General features: G+C 40.4%; 1 protein-coding gene across 1 annotated transcript in view; it reads right to left on the bottom strand.

Annotated features, from left to right (window-relative positions):
• Nucleotides 1–503: 503 nt before the first annotated feature.
• The window catches only part of LOC148360149 (protein diaphanous homolog 2-like), a 169,746-nt gene continuing 149,687 nt past the window's right edge, over nt 504–20,562 (bottom strand). Inside the window, exon 5 of the mRNA XM_088343589.1 lies at nt 504–1,150. Coding sequence (XP_088199715.1) covers nt 1,086–1,150 — 65 coding nt within the window. The 3' untranslated portion in view covers nt 504–1,085. The remainder of the gene's footprint in view (nt 1,151–20,562) is intronic.

The raw sequence follows: 20,562 nt of genomic DNA, 5'->3' as shown, positions 1-20,562 counted from the left end.
AGTCTTGAACTTGAATTAATTGTAAAAAAATTACGTAATTCTAGTGGAGTTTTTGTAAACATTTTAACGTTTTGAGAGAAACTTCTTAAAATAAGAGAATTTTTTTTCATTTTTTGGGAGTCTGCAAATTAAAAAATAAATCTAGGATCCGTAACCTTGAATATTGTTTTTTTTTTTAAAGTTTTTTTCCCACGAGTATTTTCTTAAAACAAACAAAACATATGTTTTACGGCATTGTGTATATATTTAATAATTATCAAAATGAAAAACCTTTAATATACTTGTTAAATGAAGTATAGTTTTTATAGTCAGATCATAGACAATTTTTAGAAAAATTTAGAAAAATTATTCTTAATTTTATGTTTTCAGGGATTTTTAAAAGCATTTTCTTCAAACACCCAAAAAAAATCATTTTTCGATCACTTTTCTGCCAATGTGGTAAGTTAGAAAATACAAATAAAGCCAGATAATACACATTAGTTGTGCATCTGGGATAATTCTTATTTTTATTTTTTTATTAACTAAGGTAATTATCATCAAAAATATGTAAAACTATAAAAAACAAATATATTTCAGAGCAGTTTCCCTGCACCAGAATTAAGCGTATTGTAAAATAGGGCAAGCATATCATCGCAATAGCACTCCACTGGCGAAGTACGGCAATAACCGTAGAGCCTCACAAAAATTCCGTCGTAAAACTGACCTGCAAAAAAAATAATAGGAAAAAAAGGAATGTGTTGAGTAAGAGTAAACACACCACTGAAAAAAAAAAATCACAATGAAAGAGTGAGTCACATGCTATAAAGAGGCTAGGCGGCAGAACTCGTGTAACCTCCTGATAGTCGATATCTGGAGTCAGTCTTGTCGATTTGTTAAAAGCACTCAAGTCTTTGCCGTTGTCCTCGACCGGCGTGTTTTTATAGGCAGCCGAGCACCAAAAGTTTACTATCGTTTTAAAACCGAAAATGATGGGTTACGAGCGAAATCGGCCAAGGCGCGAATGAGTGGATTTTGTGGTTTTTGCATGAGTGCGAGAAGCAGCGGCGGGACGTCGGGAAGTCGTCTAGGCGGTCTTTGGCTGGGCATCATCGGGCTTGGTGGTTGGTATTGTGGCGGGAGCGGGATCTTTCCAGGACGGCACGCCGGTTGTCTGGTCGGGAAAAGAATGACAATTGTGGTTAGCCTCATTGATCAGATGTGGGACTTACAGATTAACATGGAAACATGACTATTAGAGAATCAAAAGGTAGTAAGACTGGTTGAAGATGTAAGTGCATTAGAACAATATTAAAATACAAGTCAAGTCAAGTGAAGTGATGTTTATGTGTCTTTTTCACAGGTATGTTCAGGTGGAGACCGTTAAATTAGCTCTTATCATAACATTAGTTCGTCAATCAAGCGGTCTGTGATTAAGAACATAAAAAGCAGACTAATGTGGAAGTGATGAGCTTTTTTCATAACATTAGTTTATCAGTCTAGCTGTAAAACAGGAGCGCGCGCACATTTCCATTTGCAAGATCCGTTGAAATACCGTTGCACCTTTTGTTTTAAGGTAATTTGAGTCATGTTGGTAGTATTGTATTTCGTTTATTTAGGCTATTGTAAAATGTTTCAGGGCGCTTTTTCAGTTTTTATTGACCTTGATACGATTAAGCCCAATTGTATTTTCCTGCACTGTTAGTTTTTGGTTTAAGTCAAGTCAAGTCATGTTTACTTGTATAACCCTTCATCACAAAGAGTCTCAAAGGGCTGCGCAGACCACAGATTATTGAAAACCACAGACTATTATGACACCAACCCCTGATCTAAAACCTCCATGAGGGCAAATAATACATAGATACAAAAAAATAATGAAATGCCATGTACAATAGTGAACCCTCTACATAGGATACAGACACTATCTCCCCTCTCCAGACAGCAAGTCTAAAACCGCTCGACTCACGTCCCTCGGATTCTTAGAGTAACAACATCCTTCAATGGACCAAGTCCCACGATACACATCTTCCATTCCAAGACACAACCAAACAATATCACCAAACAATGAATGGAAACAATTGGCTTGGGTCTGCCGGGTCGGGCCGGCATCTTCCCCCACCATCGAAGCCAACTCACCACCAGGTGGTGATCAGTTGACAGCTCCGCCCCTCTCTTCACCTGAGTGTCCATAGACTCTTTGTGATGAAGGGTTATACAAAAAAACATGACTTGACTTGACTTAAATTAACCAGGAAAAAAAAACAACACATATATAAAATATCTTCCTCACCCACTGGTGGTGTGGTGTCTTAGACTCGGGTCCTTGAGCTGAGACCTGGGAATTTGAGGATTCTGCGCATTCTCTTAGCTGTTCCTAGGACTGCATACTTCTGCACTAGCTTTCATGGGTTGTTTATGGGACCTGTTGGAGTCCCATCTCCGAAGTTTGGGTGTGCCATGAGTGCCCTCACTTTTATGGCAACCACGCTGGCTTTGACCATCCACATCTGTTCCAGCTGCTCTTTCAATCCTTCAACGCTCTAGTTTCTACTGTTCCTTCTTCCTGGTGTTAGCACAAGATGTGTCACCACATCTATTATCACCCCCCTGTTCTGCTCTGCTGGTTACCCTGGAGCTGCTTGTCACAGTGGAAACTGAAGTCCCACAGGACCTACTTCTATGCCATACTTGTTGCAGATGTTCCTGTACTCTCCAAGCTACTTGGTTGTACCTCCCCATGTACGCTAATGCAGCTAGCTTCTTACACCCTACCAAATCACTCAACCGTTGGAAGTATGGTCATCAAACGATTAATGTTTGTGATTCTGTCATGACTTTATGCCTGGATCACTGAGAAAGGGGCTGTTTTCTCAGAATAGGAATCAAGCTCTCGAAGATGAACCCTCAAGGCATCGTGCCCAGGGTCTCACATCCCATCTGGGTGGCCTTATGTATAACTAGTGGTTGGTTTCAGAAGAGGACTAACTTTTGCCTTTTGCAGTGGTCGGCAAAAACCTCTTGGAAAGGTTTTGTATGCAGAAAAACAACATTTTTGTAACTTACGTGCATTATTATTAGGTTTTCATCAATTTTGTGTGTGTTTATAGGGTGGAGGTGGCCTAGGGCAAGGGTGGTAAACCGGTCCTCGAGAGTCGCATGTCCTGCATATGTTTGGAGTTTCTCTGCTCCAATACAAGTGATTCAAATCACATTGATCATTCTCAAGGTGTCACAAAGCTTGCTTAGAAGCTGAAAATTTGCATCACCTGGGTTGGAGCAAGGAAACCTCCAAAACATGCAGAACATGTGGCTCTTGAGGACCAGGTTGGCCACCCCTGACCTAGGGGATTGCAGCCTGTTAGTTCCTGTAGTCTGCTTGAGGGCAGCAGGTCAAAAACGTGGTGAGAGTCCTCCAGACTGGGCAGAGACCACTTGATGTTTCTTTTGGGCTGAACTGATGATGTACTGATGACTCTTAAAAATGTTTTCCTTTAAGGAAACAAATCAGGACCAGACCGGTGCTTCTCACTCATCAAACAGACACTTTAGAACACAGAGCGCTAGCGACATGATGGCAGAGAAAGCAAATCAAAGGCGCTGGCAGCAAACTTGCCGACGTAAATAAACTTTGAAGAGTGAACGATCGCTTGATTAGGACAAAAGGCTGCAAATTATCGGTTGTCGCACGGCCTTCCAGCTGCAAGACCGGGATGGAACGGCACTTATGTTGTCAGGGAGACGCTAAAGAAATCTGGAGTCACGATGACAAAGAAGCACCAAGAGGGCTTTGATTGACGGGGGTAGGGATTTTAATTCTCTTTAGAACCAACACAAAATGTCTTTGCTCGGGTAGAAGCTAAGATTCACATTTTAAGAAAAATACAGTAGACCCCTAGGGTACGGCGATCCCATATAACATTTTTACTTTACAGCAACAAATAATTTTACATGCCTAAAAGCTTAAAAACCCAACTGATAGGTGCTGTGCGGATATGCGACACATAGATCCTGTCTTTTGTTATGAAATCAAGGTTGAACAAGACTGTATTCATGTTTACATCTTTTTTCTTCTATTTCTGTGTTTACAAAGGTGACATCGAGCAACAATTTTCCATCATTGATGGATTTGTTTGAAAAATTTAAAGGCCATTCATCATTTTGACTGATTAAAAATTGGACCATAAACCACAGCAGCAGTACGTCATCAGAACGTGCAGCACTTAGAGCGAGTAACAGAGAGACAGAAGAACAACAATGGGATGATAATTTTAAAAAAGTCAGCGAGAGAGAAGCCCGGTCATACCCGGACGTAATGATTGACATTTTGGGCCTGCCCGGGCTCGGCCTTGAGATCTTACTTCTGCTGAAGGTATAGGTGCTACTAGTGCAAGAAATTTAATAGAAGAAGATTAGAAAATGCAGTAATGATCCGTCTGAGAGATCATTAAAAAACCTATTTAAAGAGATAACTCTAGAGTTAAAGCTTTAAATCTCCAGTTAAAGATTTAATCCTAGGGCTATCACTTTAAAGTTTAAAGCAGTATCATATACCCAGAATTTTGTTCTAAGAGCCTGCTAACTGCACTCTAGTGAATACATGTTAAAATTAGATTATTGCACAATAAACATAAAACAAGAGCACTTAATTTAAAAAAAAGAGGATTCAAGGAAATAACAAAACTTTTTTGTTTACCACATTGCCTTGTGCTTATTGAGATACCATTGAAATGTGTGAGGGAGATGTAGCGATAACCCGACCTTTTCCGGGTGATTGCTTTCCACAAATTCGGAAACTTCGTGGAAATTTATTTAATACGGGTTGATGGAATAATGGCTCTGTCCACCTCCCTGCTATCTTGCCAGCGACAAAACTCTTCCCCATCTTTGAACTGTGACGGTGACATGAAAAGCATGCTGGGAGCACGGATGCACACTGGTTGCCAGGCAGATTTGAAGCGATAGCCAGTTTGTTTAAGCTGGGGAAAGTCTAGGAGCGGGAAGTAGCATGGCATACTGGATTTTTGACGTAACTAGAGGCAATATTTTCCTTTTCAGGTATTGTGTAACCCAAACTTTCGTATGTAGAGACAGGTACCACTATATGGTTCATTATTTTTATTTATTATTGAAAACATTTTTTTTAATTTCGTTTAAATTGATATAACATTTAAAATATTATATATAAAGTATTTATGATAACATTTTATTTAAAATATTTTGCTAAAGGCTTTTTATTTAAAAATATCGTTTCACCTATCGAAATTTTCTTTGAAGGGCATTTTTATTAATTAAATATTCAGTTTTCAATTGAATTATGGCACTCTCGGGCTTCCATAATAACATCCTCTCACCGTACTACACCGATGCCTCCACAGACTCTGCCGCTTTGCCGCAAGTGAGACTGTTGAGCGATAAAGGATCAGAATCAAATGGACTGAACCATTTCAAGGCAGTGTAGTATTTCCGAAGCTGCGTTGTTCACATTTTTTGTTTGGTTTTAATTCTTTTATATTTTAGCTAGCATTTTTAATTGTATCCAAGGAAATGGCTATTGGTGTGTGTGAATGGGTAAGTGTGAAGCACATCGTAAAGCGCTTTGGGAGGTCTTCAGTGACTTGAAAAGCGCTATAGAAATGCAGACTACGTTAACATTGTTTTCATTTTTTCACTTGTTGTTTTTCTCATGTTCGAAATTAACTTTCAAGTTACTAGGTCGGTTTTAGAAGAAATTATATTTGCCCGCCAGTCACCTGTCGTCCAATCAGCACGCGGCAGGACACGAGCAGGACGTTCCCCGTAGACGACTCGCCGTAATTACGAGTTTACCAGCCTCATTGACGCCACTCATATTCTCTATAATGCGTATTAATGAGAACGTGGCAATGACTTCCGGTTGGCTTTTCAGACAAGATCATCACAAGCAGCAACTTAACAACACGTAAATGAGATGATTGGGGTGGGTTAAATTATCTATAAATGTGCCCACTAATGGTACCAAAAAGCCATTCAGTAAATAAAATAAGATACATGAACTATCATACACAGGTTAATTTTTTATAAATATTCACAGGTTGAGTAATTTGTGTTTCTTTTACATATGGAGTAGTCGGTGTCATGTTTGTCTGAGTCAGGGTCGAAAAAGGGCTTGCCGTGTAAAAATGGAGATTCGCAGGCGGACTGACAACAGGGGACTGACAGGGCTGGATTCAGATAGTGACTGGCAGCCAATCAGAAAGCCCGCAGCATGACAATTTTACCGTGCATACATGGAAAGGTAACACTAATTGAAGTGGTGTATTTCTTTCTCACTAGAATTGCACGGCGGCGCAGTGGTTAGCGCTTGTGCGGCACAGTTCATGTCATGGGAACCTGTCGTGGGTTCAAATCCAGCTCCAGACTTCCTGTGCGGAGTTTGTATGTTCTCCCCGTGCTTGCGTGGGTTTCCTCCGGGCACTCCGGTTTCCTCCCACGTTCCAAAAACATGCATTTCAGGTGAATTGGCCGGTCCAAAATTGTCCCTAGGTGTGAATGAGCGAATGAGTTGTCTGTCCCTGTGTGCCCTGCGATTGGCTGGCAACCAGTTCAGGGTGTCCCCTGCCCACTGCCCGGAGATGGCTGGGATGGGCTCCAGCCCCCCCGCGACCCTAAAGAGGATAAGCGGTACGGCTGATGAGATGAGAATTGCCTTTAATATATGTAATATAAGATCAGGGTTGGGTAAGGTTACTTTAACTGGATTACTTTCAATTACTTTTGGATTACTCCGATACTAAATATGCTAATAAAAGACAAAATAAACTAAATATGAATAAAATTACTGAATTCTGTGCAGGCTTGGGGAGTAACGGAATACATGGAACGGCAAAACTGATGTTGGCAAGCTGTTTGGATTTATTTTCATTTGGTTTCTGTCGCATTCTATGTTCGTTTTGCCGGAGATCAAAGCCAGGAGAGAAAGCTTACCACATGTGGTGAGTCATCATTTTATTCATATTTAGTTTTTTTTTGTCTTTTATTAGCATATTTGGTATTGGAGTAATCCAAAGGTAATTGAAAGTAATCCAGTTAAAAGTAACCCTACCCAACCCTGTATAAGATGTATGTAATATATACATATATAGTACATATATTAAAGCAGATTTTCTGCAGTTTGAGCAATAGCCCTAGAAATAGAAATAGCTCTCTCTGCACAGGTAAACACCTCGGAAAACCAGAACTGCATATTTAGCCACGGCGTGCAAAAGCAGCCACATGCAGTGGCTCTCGTCAACACTCAGCAGACACTTTGAGGAAGCGGCAAGCATTGTGTTGCCGGCGCACGAGCGGATCCTCGCGTGTATATCATGATGATCCCTGCCACCAGGGAGCGGCTCTGAATAAGACAAGGGTAATAGAAAGAGGAGAGGATGCCAAGATTACTAAACACGAGAGGCAAAGGCCTCAAGCTCAGTACAGTCGACCAGAGAGCCTCCCGGGGCCCCTTTTTGGAGACCCTCCAGTTAGACGTCATTTGGTGTTACAGTGGATGGAGGAAAAGCCCTGTTGGATTCCCCCTCCTACTTCATCACCATGACTTTTTTGTTCCCGGCGTCTTCGGCTAATTGCGCGCGGTTACATCACGATAAAACGCTTTCATCTGCTCCAGAAGAGCTGGCTCTCGTCCATTTGCGGGTGGGAAACCAACTGGGATTATCTAGTGGTGGTTAGCGGAAACGGGGCTGCTTATAGATTCAGATATTATGCGAAAAGTAGGAGAAAACTGTGTATCCGTAGCGCTGTGGTTAGCACATTCCCCTTTCACGCGAAGGTCCTGGGTTCGAGAACGGGTGGAATCATATTTGGTAATGGAGAAGGATGGGCGCCACCAGGTGATACTTGCCCAAGACACACCACAATGGTGGACCCTAGCGATTAAGGGATCTACCAAGCAAGCAACCAACCAAGAAAACTAAAAAAAAACAACCAAGAAACCAACCAGGAAACCAAGAAACCGATCAACCAAGAAAGCAACCAGAACACCAAGCAACCAACCCAGCAACCAACCGAGCAACCAACCAAGCAACCAACCAGGAAACCAACAAAGCAACCAACCAAGAAACCAACCAACCAGGAAACCAAAAAAAAAACAACCAGGAAACCAGGAAACCAAAAAAACAAACAGCAAACCAAGAAACCAACCAACCAAGAAAGCAACCAGGACACCAAGCAACCAACTAAGCAACTAACCAGGAAACCAAGAATCCAACCAACCAAAAAAACAAAAACACCACCAGCAAACCAAGAAACCAACCAGAAAACCAAAAAAGCAACCAACCAAGAAACCAACCAACCAAGAAACCAAAAAAACAACCAGGAAACCGGAACCCCCAAAAAAAACAACCAGGAAACCAAGAAACCAACAAACCAAGCAACCAACTAAGCAACCAACCAAGCAACTAACCAGGAAACCAAGAATCTAACCAACCAAAACAACAAAAAACAACCAGCAAACCAAGCATCCAACCCAACAACTAACCAAGCAACCAACCAGGAAACCAACAAAGCAACCAACCAAGAAACCAACCAACCAAGAAACCCAAAAAACAACCAGGAAACCAGGAAACCAAAAAAAAAACAACAACCAGGAAACCAGGAAACCAAGAAACCAACCAGGAAACCAAGAAACCAACCAACCAGGCAACCAACTAAGCAACCAACCAAGCAACTAACCAGGAAACCAAGATTCTAACCAACCAAAAAAAAAACAACCAGCAAACCAAGCATCCAACCCAGCAACTAACCAAGCAACCAACCAACCAGGAAACCAACAAAGCAACCAACCAAGAAACCAACCAAGAAACCCAAAAAACAACCAGGAAACCAAAAAAAACAACAACCAGGAAACCAGGAAACAAAAAAAACAACAACCAGGAAACCAAGAAACTAACCAACCAAGCAACCAACTAAGCAACCAACCAGGAAACCAAGACCAAGGACCTACAGGAAGCGATCTCCCTTTTATCAAACAGGCCCGTATAGGCTAATGCAGGTTATGGACCGTGAAAAAAAGCCTGCTATTGGCCGAGAAAGGTATCAATCTAAAAGTCAGAGGCTAGCTACCATATTTATATATTTATTTCTAAAGGGGTTCGAGACGAGTGAATTAGAAGAAGGGACTTCGAATCAAGCAGACATGCTTTTAGGAGAATTTATTTTCATCTGTCGGCATTATTGCGCATTTTGATGTAAACATTTTACTTCGTTCGATTCTCTGGATTGTCCTGGATGTAACAAAGCCATTTTGTGACTGGTGACATTGTATAGAAACGTATTTGTCTATCAAAAGTCCGGCGACCCATCGGTGGGCCGTCGAATCGTTAAGGAGTTGAGGACCTAATTCCCTTCCCATTCCCTTCCACACGCTGCTTTAAAGAAGCGAAACGTCATAAATTTGATGAAAATTCAAGGCCAAGCGTTTGTTTTTTGGCTCGCTGTCAAAAAGGGAAAGCGTCTCTAGCAAAAGCCGTAACCTTCTATCACCTCTTTTCATCTCCGGCTCAACCTTTCCTGGCTGCCTACCACCTCCGGAGTAATGGAACTCCCTCCACGCAGACAAGATACGGCGTATAAATGGAATGCGAGAGGAGAGGAAGCTATTTCTTCCCGGCCAAAGTTATGGCCCGGCTATCGCAAAACTACAGTTGCGGCAAACGCGGTTCCCAGATTCGCAGGGAAGAGTAATCACTGCCAACAAGTATGGCCGGATAGAAAATAGCTCAACTGGAGGAATAGAGAAGAAGTGTTTTATTTTCGGATTGTTTTTCCGGTCCTGATTTAAGAAGTATGTGAAATGAAGATAGAAGATTTGAAGGGAATTGATTGTTCGAATCTCACGCTAGACAACTTGACTGCTTTTTTTCTACATTTATAACTTTTACTAACACGACATATTCTCCAAACTTACAAAGACAACGTTCTTCCAAAGCTTAATAGTTTTAATCCTAAAAAGCATAAATATGAGTAGCTTTGTGTTAACTTAGCTTTAGCCGTGCTCCTTCGCATACATTAGACATACCAAACTAGCATCCCACTAACGTTCTTCAAACTTAGACATACAAGGCAAACGCCTCCAAGAAAAACCTTAGCATTAGCTTAAAATAAGCTTAGTGTTAGATATGTGTTAGCCTAGTTAGCTTAGCCCCTAACCTTTGCATTAAGTAAACATACAAAACTAACACAAACTAGACCAAAAAAACGTTTTCCATACTTACAAAGACACATTTCTTCCAAAGCTTAATCGTTTGAATCGTAAAAAGCGTAAATATGAGTAGCTTCGTGTTAACTTAGCTTTAGCCGCACTCCTTTGCATACATTAGACATACCAAACTAGCATCCCACAAAGGTTTTTCAAACTTAGACATACAAGAAAAACCAAGAAAAACCTTAGCATTAGCTTAAAATAAGCTGAATGTTAGCTTAGCCCCTCACCTGTGCATAGAGTAAACATACAAAACGAACACACTAACACCACAAAAACGTTTTCCATACTTACAAAGACAAATTTCTTCCAAAGCTTAAACGTTTGAATCGTAAAAAGTTACATATGAGTAGCTTCGTGTTAACGTAGCTTTAGCCGCGCTCCATTGCATACATTAGACATACCAAACTAGCATCCCACTAACGTTCTTCATACTTAGACATACAAGGCAAACGCCTCCAAGAAAAACCTTAGCATTAGCTTAAAATAAGCTTAGTGTTAGATATGTGTTAGCCTAGTTAGCTTAGCCCCTCACCTTTGCATAAAGTAAACATACAAAACTAACACAAACTAGACCAAAAAAACGTTTTCCATACTTACAAAGACACATTTCTTCCAAAGCTTAAATGTTTGAATTGTAAAAAGCGTAAATATGAGTAGCTTCGTGTTAACTTAGCTTTAGCCGCACTCCTTTGCATTCATTAGACATACCAAACTAGCATCCCACAAAGGTTTTTCAAACTTAGACATACAAGAAAAACCTTAGCATTAGCTTAAAATAAGCTGAATGTTAGATACGTATTAGCTTAGTTAGCTTAGCCCCTCACCTGTGCATAGAGTAAACATACAAAACTAACACACTAACACCACAAAAACGTTTTCCATACTTACAAAGACACATTTCTTCCAAAGCTTAATCGTTTGAATCGTAAAAAGCGTAAATATGCGTAGCTTCGTGCTAACTTAGCTTTAGCCGCACTCCTTCGCATACATTAACCATACCAAACTAGCATCCCACTAACGTTCTTCAATCTTAGACATACAAGGCAAACGCCTCCAAGAAAACCTTAGCATTAGCTTAAACTAAGCTGAATGTTACATACAAAACTAACACAAACTAACACCACAAAAACGTTTTCCATACTTACAAAGAAAAAAAATCTGAAACTTTTAATCATAAGAAGCGCAATTATGAGTAGCTTAGTTTTTACTTCGCTTTAGCCACATTCCTTTGCATACATTCGACATACTACACTAACATCTTACTAACGTTCTTTAAACTTAGACATACAAGACAAATGTCTTTCAAGAAAACCTTAGCATTAGCTTAAAATTAGCTTAGTGTTAGATAAGTGATAACTTAGTTAGCTTAGCCGCTCACCTGTGCGTGGAGTAAACATACGAAACAAACACAAACTAATTTCACACAAACGTTCTCCATAATTAAAAAGTTTCAGAGAAAACACTAAATACCGATTCAAGTCCTAATCTTAAGTATATGTGATATGTCAAAGTGTTGGTAAGTAACAAAATAATAATCAATCGTTTTGTTTACTGTATTTATATTTTTGGAATGTAGATGTAATTTAAGAATTCAATATTTAAAATTAGACACATTTTGTATTTTTGGGGGTAATTTTAAAGTAATTGTAAGATAGATTTTCCTAATGGAGATTGACTTAATATATTTAATGCACTTTTTTTTTAAAATAAGAAAACAAAATTGTCTGATTTGGCAGAATTTTTGGGGGAAAAAAGTTAAAAATACATTTAGCTATTATTTTACTTTTTAGATAATATTCAAAAAATATATTTGCATAATCAAAATACTTTTATAAAATTTCGTCATACATAAACTGCCGCGTTTATTTTTCATTTATTGTTTTTAAATATCTAAAAAAAAGTTGTAATCATTTTCATTGTTGAAATATTTTTTGGGTATATTTTTCAGGAAAAACAAATACTTGAACTAGCCAAAATTGTCTGATATTGCAGATTTTTAAAAAGAAATTCCATTCATAATTATTCAAAAAAATATATATTTTTAAGTTAAATGAAAATTATTTTTAATTAGTAAAATTATCCGTAGTTAGAATTTTTCCTCAGTGAATTAAGTCCGACAAACATATTCTTAATATTGTATGTACTGTATATAATGTAAATGTGTAATTTCATAATATTGTTGCTACTCTAAAAATACAGTCTCTGTTTTTTGTCCATTTTCTTTTTAAAATTTAATTTATGAATGGAGTATTTACAATAAAAAAAGAGCAAAAACACCCAAAAAGGGAACTAAGTCTTTTTATCTATTTGTGCAGTTTTCTGCATCAAACAATCGCTTCTCAGTAGCCTAGATGGTAAGGCGCCCGCTTTGAGACTGGGAGGTCGGTGGTTCGCGCCCCGGCCGAGTCATTCCTAAGACTTAAAAAGTGGTCGGCGGCGCCCTCTGTTGGCTGCGGCTGCATCGGCTCGCTACAACGGGTCAGGTGCAATCGACATTTCGTTCTGTGTACATTGTTACACAGAATGACAATACAAGGAAATTATTATTATTATTATTATTAATTCTAATGTTAACTGGCCCGGCTGATATATATGTGTATAAATATATATTCTCCCCCATATTTTCACCATAGATCTAATCCAACCCTAAAAGTCAGATTTTTTCTTTTGCTACTCATAAAATAAAAATGCCCGTACAAGCCAAGTGCTGTGATTCCATACCCGTCGGCCGAAATTACCTTCTGAGAGCGCTCGCTCTTGAATAGCGAGTACACGACGTCCCGTGGGGGCACCGTCGCTGCAATTTATGCATATTACCTTTGCAAAAAAAAAAAAGGGGAACTTTTGCCCTGCCGTGACTTTTTGGAGTGGCAGTCCACAATCTCGATTCGGATAAAAGCAGCCTGGAACTTAAATGGAAGTCGTTGTGAACTGGAGTACTCGAGTAGTAGTTTGGTTATACAGTGCCAGAAGAAAGTTCCATGATAACTCCTGAATGATCCAATGACAATCTTAATAACTAACAATGACAAATCTGTTATATTATAAAGTCTCAGTTACTATCAAAATAGAGAGAACATGAAACTACTGCAAACGTACCAAGACCTTGTCGTCCTTCTAAACTTTCGGCCGAAACAAGGTGAAAACTAATCAGTGAAGCAACCAAGTGGTCCATGATCACATTGCATGGCCTAGAATTTAGATGGAATCCAAGGGGAGGTCGTCGTGAACTGGAGTAATAGGGTAGTAGTTTGGTTATACAGTGCCAGGAGAAAGTTCCATGATAACTTCTGAATGATCCAATGACAATCTTAATAACTAACAATGACAAATCTGTTATATTATAAAGTCTCAGTTACTATCAAAATAGAGAGAACATGAAACTACTGCAAACGTACCAACACCTCGTCGTCCTTCTAAACTTTCGGCCGAAACAAGGTGAAAACTAATCAAGAAGCAACCAAGTGGCCTATGATCACATTGCATGGCCTAGAATTTAAATGGAATCCAAGGGGAGGTCGTCGTGAACTGAAGTAATAGGGTAGAAGTTTGGTTATACAGTGCCTAGCGAAAGTTCCATGATAACTTTTGAATGATCCTAAGACAACCTGTTTTTCTTCTATTTTTTTTAAAATTCCCTCATTGTGTTTATTTTTTCCTAGCTGTTACTTTTTTTATTTTTGTTCTCTATTTACTTTTATTTACTTTGTTTGTTTCTTTTCTTTTTTTCTGGCTTTTTTCTGAATTTTTCCTTCTTTTCTCTCTTCCTTTTGTTTCTTTTTTTCTCAGCTTTTCACTATTTTTTCATTTTGGTATTTTTTTTCTTTTTTGTTCTATTTCCCCCCTTCTTTTAAGTCATTTTGTGCACAATTTTACATAAATTTTGGTCGTGTAGGGATTAAAGAAGCAAAAAAAAACCTAAAGAGCTGGTTCTCTTTAGTGAGCCGAGCCGAAGAAGCCGGTTCTCGAAAAACTCTACTGACTTTCCTCAACTTCGCTCGACTTTGACATTGACTTCAAAATACCGCGTTTAGAAAACAGCGTCAGGGGAACCCGTGTACCTTTACCTTCATGCACTGTAACTTTGACTTAAGTCGCTTCTTAATTAGCAATTTCGAGCCCTGATTTTTGTGCGCTGGCTAGATTTTCTTGTGCGCTGAGAATGTGCAGGCAGTGCGCGATTGCGCACGCGCGCAGTTTAGAGGGAACGTTGCCTGGGATGGGGTGAGATGTGCATATGATGGATGGATAACCTGAAATATGGCATTTGTGAAAACATTCTTGGGGGGGCAATACTTTTGCAAGGCACTCTAAATGCCTGCATTGAATAAACGGGTCAGTGGGTTGCTTGGTGGGCCGAGTACCCGCCGAGATGGAGATCTGATAGAGACGCGAGGAGATTAAGCACATCCCGCGCTGTCAAAAGTGATTGCGTGTGTTACGGTGGCCGTGCTCTCTGCTTATCGCCGTTTATCTTGACGTACTGTCAGCTCCCATGTACACAAAACGTCAACGCGGGGGCAGGCTCGCTAGGTTTTTCCGTGTTTGTTTATTGCTTTTGAAATCGGGGCAGGCAAAATTTTCGCTGGGAACTGGTCAAATAGACCCCCGGGTTATGAGGTCCAGACAGGGTTGAGTAGGGTTACGTTAACTTGATTACTTTCAATTACTTTTGGATTACTCCAATACCAAATATGCTAAAAAAAGACTAAAGAAACTAAATATGATTACAATGATGACTCACAACACGCGGTAAGCTTTCTCTCCTGGCTTTGATCTCTTTGATCTCCGGCAAAACTAACATAAAATGCGACAGAAACAAAATAAAAATAAATCCAAACAGCTTGCCAACATCGTTTTTGCCGTTCCATGTATTCCGTTACTCCCCAAGCCTGCACAAAAATTAAGTCATTTTATTCATATTTAGTTTCTTTTGTCTTTTATTAGTATATTTGGTATTGGAGTAATCAAAAGGAATTGAAAGTAACAAGAATAGACGGAAAACAAAACTGGAACCCGAAATTAAATTGGACAAAAATAAACTGGAACAATACCGGACTGCAGATATCACGGGAAAACAGGACAGAACCCACGTCTTGTGGGGCAGAAGTTTGTTGACGGGCTGAACCTGAAGCAAGAGAGCGCTAGGCTTTATATACACAGAAAGTCAATCTCTAAACAAGCTGCAGCTGGCACAACACGAGCGGGGCAAATTGGGCAATCAGAAGCCTGCATCAAATAACTTTGTGCTTCCGGATTCTCCCGAGCGTTATAAGGTCGTGCATTTGCATATCATTTTCCAAAGAAGAAGCACAGAGAACACAAGAAAAAATGATAAGTGGTTAGGAATCGAGTTAAAACCTCAGCTCCAGAAGAAAGATTCAAAAGAAGCTAACAAGATTTATGACGCTACAAAACGTTCACGTGTCTTGTAGCAGACGACGCAACGCAAACATTGCATGAATGAAGATGAGTAAATACAGGTACATACTGATGGCAGATGGAAAACAGCGTTGTCATATACATGCAATGAATGTTATAAGTAGATTTATAATAAACTGAAAGTGTTGTCCTGTTATATATTCTGATTATCAATCCTCAATACTTTGTAACAATGGGTTTTTTGCGATGAGTCGTCTTATTGTGTTTCAAGTTGGGAAAAATGGGGCAGGCAACTTTATGACTGGGCAGATAACTTTTCAGAGTTGTCTGCCCTGGTGTCCGCTAGCTTTTTGGCATGAGTTTCAGATACTGATACTGTAGTTTCATATAATTCTTACGTTTTTACATGTAATATTGCGTTTTTTAACGGATCAACTAAATTTCAAGAGATCCGTGTCAGATCGTTGCGAACCGTTGCTCCCAACTCGGCAAGCTCTCAAGTTCAGACACTTTTCCTGCCCTGTTTTTCTCTGCCTGATACCTGTTGCCAACCTGTTTCCGGACCTGACTCTACCCTGTTCTGCTTTCCCGATATCTGACCCGTTTTGCCCCGCTACCTGCCTGACACCTGTTGCCGACCTTGTTTCCGAACTTGATACCGCCCTTGCTGCCCCGTCCCGGCTAACGACTAGCATTTCTGCCAACCTACGACCATCCTCGCTCGACACGGAAGTGCCAATTCCGCGTCTCCAGCCACCTGCTACCCTTGTCCGTCAACCATCGGATCGTGGAAGCAAGCCCTACTCTTCTTCTTTATTAATAAAAACTGAGTAAACGAGCGCTATCGGGTCCTGTGTCTGTTTCTAGTCTGTGACACTAAATACAATAGGTTTCCATCCCCCGCCCTACGATAATTTACCCTTGCGATCCCCAACTCAGATCGGATTCATGTCCAATCCCGGCAGGTCCACTGTAATATCGAGAACATGAGGACCGATTCAGCGTAAGAAAACTCCGACAAAATTGAGGCAAGTGAGAGTGAATTCCCCTATCTTGCCTGAGCATGTTTATGCCGGGCTGTCTTACCTCTGTCACTGCACAGTTACGCAAAAAAACTGGAACGTCCTCAGCCATTTGCACACTCCCTTCGCATTTAAGCAACACAAACTCTGGCAAGCTGCAGCTGCAATCTACCAGCCGGTAGATATTAAGTCGGCCGGCGTGCTTGCGAAACATGGCCCGGGAGAAAATGGTGAAAAATGATTGCATATGTTGAGGTAGAATGAGTCAAAATTCATTGATGTATATTGTTTTTCGTGGTTGAGAGGAAACTAGACGTTTTGGATCCTGTTAGATTCCTGCAGCTATGATGTTTTGGGCATTGCGATCTCGTCCCATTTTCTGGCATTCTGTCAGGACCAGAACGGAGACAGGACCCACTTGCGTTACGTTTCTCTCAGTTTTATTAGAAGAAAGGAAAGGGTTTCACCCACGGCTCAGTAGCCAAGGCAGGAGAGCAAAAACGTGGTCGGGATCAGAAACGAGTCAAAAACTATGACGTAAATCCTCAAATGTAGGTGTAATCATGATTGTTCTAATTTTTGGGGGGTAACTGCTTAAAAGGTATAGTTGCAAAAATGTCTTAAAATCATTAAAATAATTATTTCCAAATATTTTGTTTAGTTTAAACCATTTTAGTATGCATTCCAATTACTATAGTTTTGAAGAGTTAATCGTTAAAAAAACATACATTGTGATTTCTGGATTTTTCTTTTTAGTTTATCTCTCTCACATGCACGTACGATGAAAATTTCAGACCCCTCTTTGATGTCTAAGTGGGAGAAATAGCAAAATAGCAGGGTGTTTAAATACTTATTTTCTTCACTGTATACTAACTAACAACAGATTAACAACAGAGAAACCATTTTGCCGTTCCGCGTGAAAGGGGTTAATCATTCTCCTTGAAGCATTAACGTTCCTCAACGTTGACGTTTGAGCAAAAAAAAAAAAAAACCCTGAACTTTCTCCACTCAACCGGTTGGACTCATCTCAACAATTTCTTTTGACGTTGAGAGGGAGGGAGTGGTGGCGAGCACCGCTCGGAACTCAGCGTTCTACAAAAACGCTTTAGCAATCCATCAACGCCTCAGGCCAAAACTCCCAGCCCTGAGAAACCACGTTTCAGGAGGCTGGCTTTAAACTAAGGGGAAACATAAACTAAGCAAATATCCTCTGGAAGAAATCCACCCTAACTCGTCCGGTGTTTTATTTTAGCCTACTTTGAAGCAACTCAAGAACAGTTAACACCCGGGATACGTCGTGAATCCATTCTGAGGTTGGGATTGCAAAGTGAAAAAACCGTATCGTGAAGGGGGATGTAAATTAGTAGTGATTACCGGAAATTCCGGAATGCATCTGATTAAAAACCGCATGTACGGCACGGTTCATGTCTTGGGAACCTCCTGCGTGGGTTCAAATCCAGCTCCAGACTTCCTGTGCGGAGTTTGTATGTTCTCCCCGTGCTTGCGTGGGTTTCCTCCGGGCACTCCGGTTTCCTCCCACATTCCAAAAAACATGCATTTCAGGTGAATTGGCCGGTCCAAATTGTCCCTAGGTGTGACTGAGCGAGTGAGTTGTCTGTCCCCTGTGTGCCCTGCGATTGGCTGGCAACCAGTTCAGGGTGTCCCCTGCCCAATGCCCGATGTTTGCTGGGATGGGCTCCAGCACCCCCGCGACCCTACTGAGGATAAGCGGTGTAGCTAATGAGATGAGATGAAGCCACAGGCTTAAACAGCCATAAAAAATAAATTCATTCACACCAATTTCTTAGAGTTGAAAAAAAAAACAGCGGGGAGATGTCTAGTACAGAAAAGTTACACATTCTGGCACATTGTGTCATTTGTGTCTTCAGCTGTCAATCTTAATCAACTCCACAACAGTCAGTCTTTATTAAATGAGCATAAACATTCTCAAAACAACACTCAATGCCTAAAATTTAGAAGCCAGTGCAATGACAACAGCCAGTGCATATACTGAGCAATGTCACTGATCTTAAGCTCTCCCATATGATATGATCAAGTGATAGGGGCCTTATGGGCAGCTGAGGATACCCGCGGGAAGGCCCTGCGTTTGAATTTGAATAAATGGAGTACAAAAATACAGTAAACTGAACAAAGAAAAAGGTAGAGTGGAAAGTAATTCAACCAATACCATATCAGTATTTTACAGATGCCTTGACAAAGAGCAAAAGCATGATTTTAACCAATAGTAAATACATATGTGACTAGTCATAAACACCCGCAAAGATTGAAGTTTACACATTTTTGGGCAAACAAAATAATGTTGAATATGGGGATATCGCTATTAAAGAGGGTCAAGTTAATTCAGGTCAAAATCACGGTTGCCATGGCGCCCAATTGGCCCCGCCCATGTGGCACCAGCTGCGGTTAGTTGACAGATTGACTTTCCGTCTATTTAGGCTCAGTGCTCTCCCTTTCCTTGGTCAGTCCGTCAACCTCTGCCCCGCAAGACGTGGGTTTTGACTCGGTCCTGTTTCCTGTTGGTATTTCCTGTATTGTTCCCGTTTATTTTGTCCTGTTTAATATCGGTTTCCAGTTTTGTTCCCGTCTATTTTTTGTCCTGTTTATTATTCTCTCCAGTTTCCGTTCCCGTAGTTAGTCCTGTTTATTTAGATATCCTGTTTTACTATCAATCCTGTCTGGCCCGTCCTGTCCGGTATCGACCCCATCTGTCTGATATCTACTCGAGCAATTGCTCGATCGTCGGCCTCTGGCTTCCTATAATTTCACTGCTGCCTAACATGCATGACTCCCCATTTCCTGTAAAATAAAAGGCTTGTGTGAGAAATGTCAAACGTTTAGGTCCTGATTTTGTTCTGGTTTACCATCAAATGATAATGAGCGGGGAGACTATTTAGCCAACTAGCTGAACAGGAAGGGCCTGCGTTCGAATTTGAAACCACAGACTATTATTACACCATCCCCTGATCTCAAACCTACACGAGGGCAAGGAAAAACTCAAAAACCTCAAGTCAAGTCATGTTTATATGTGACGCCCTTAATCACAAGGAGTCTTAAAGGGCTGTACAGACCACAGATTATTGCAAACCACAGACTATTATTACACCATCCCCTGATCTCAAACCTACACGAGGGCAAGGAAAAACTCAAAAACCTCAAGTCAAGTCATGTTTATATGTGACGCCCTTAATCACAAGGAGTCTTAAAGGGCTGTACAGACCACAGATTATTGCAAACCACAGACTATTATTACACCTTCCCCTGATCTAAAACCTACATGAGGGCAAGGAAAAACTCAAAAACCTCAAGTGAAGTCATGTTTAAATGTGACGCCCTTAATCACAAGGGGCCTAAAAGGGCTGTACAGACCACAGATTATTGCAAACCACAGACTATTATTACACCATCCCCTGATCTAAAACCCACATGAGGGTAAGGAAAAACTCAAAAACCTCAAGTCAAGTCATGTTTATTTGTGACGCCCTTAATCACAAGGAGTCTCAAAGGGCTGTACAGACCACAGATTATTGCAAACCACAGACTATTATTACACCATCCCCTGATCTAAAACCCACATGAGGGTAAGGAAAAACTCAAAAACCTCAAGTCAAGTCATGTTTATTTGTGACGCCCTTAATCACAAGGAGTCTCAAAGGGCTGTACAGACCACAGATTATTGCAAACCACAGACTATTATTACACCATCCCCTGATCTAGAACCCACATGAGGGCAAGGAAAAACTCAAAAACCTCAACATGAGTAAAATGAAGAAACCTTGAGAAGGAACCGCATATGAGGTCATCCCCCCTTCCAGGATCACCAGGCTTCAATATAAAAAAATACATCTTATTCCACACTGTAAATTTCTTCTTTTGGTGGGGTTTTAACGTTTTGGCCCGTTTTCCACTTTCGGAACAGCCGAT

Source organism: Urocampus carinirostris, chromosome 9, assembly GCF_059441175.1.
Source record: "Urocampus carinirostris isolate Australia breed hairy pipefish chromosome 9, RoL_Ucar_1.0, whole genome shotgun sequence".
NCBI classification, from domain to species: Eukaryota; Metazoa; Chordata; class Actinopteri; order Syngnathiformes; family Syngnathidae; genus Urocampus; species Urocampus carinirostris.
This window is presented reverse-complemented; position numbering and strand designations above follow the sequence as displayed.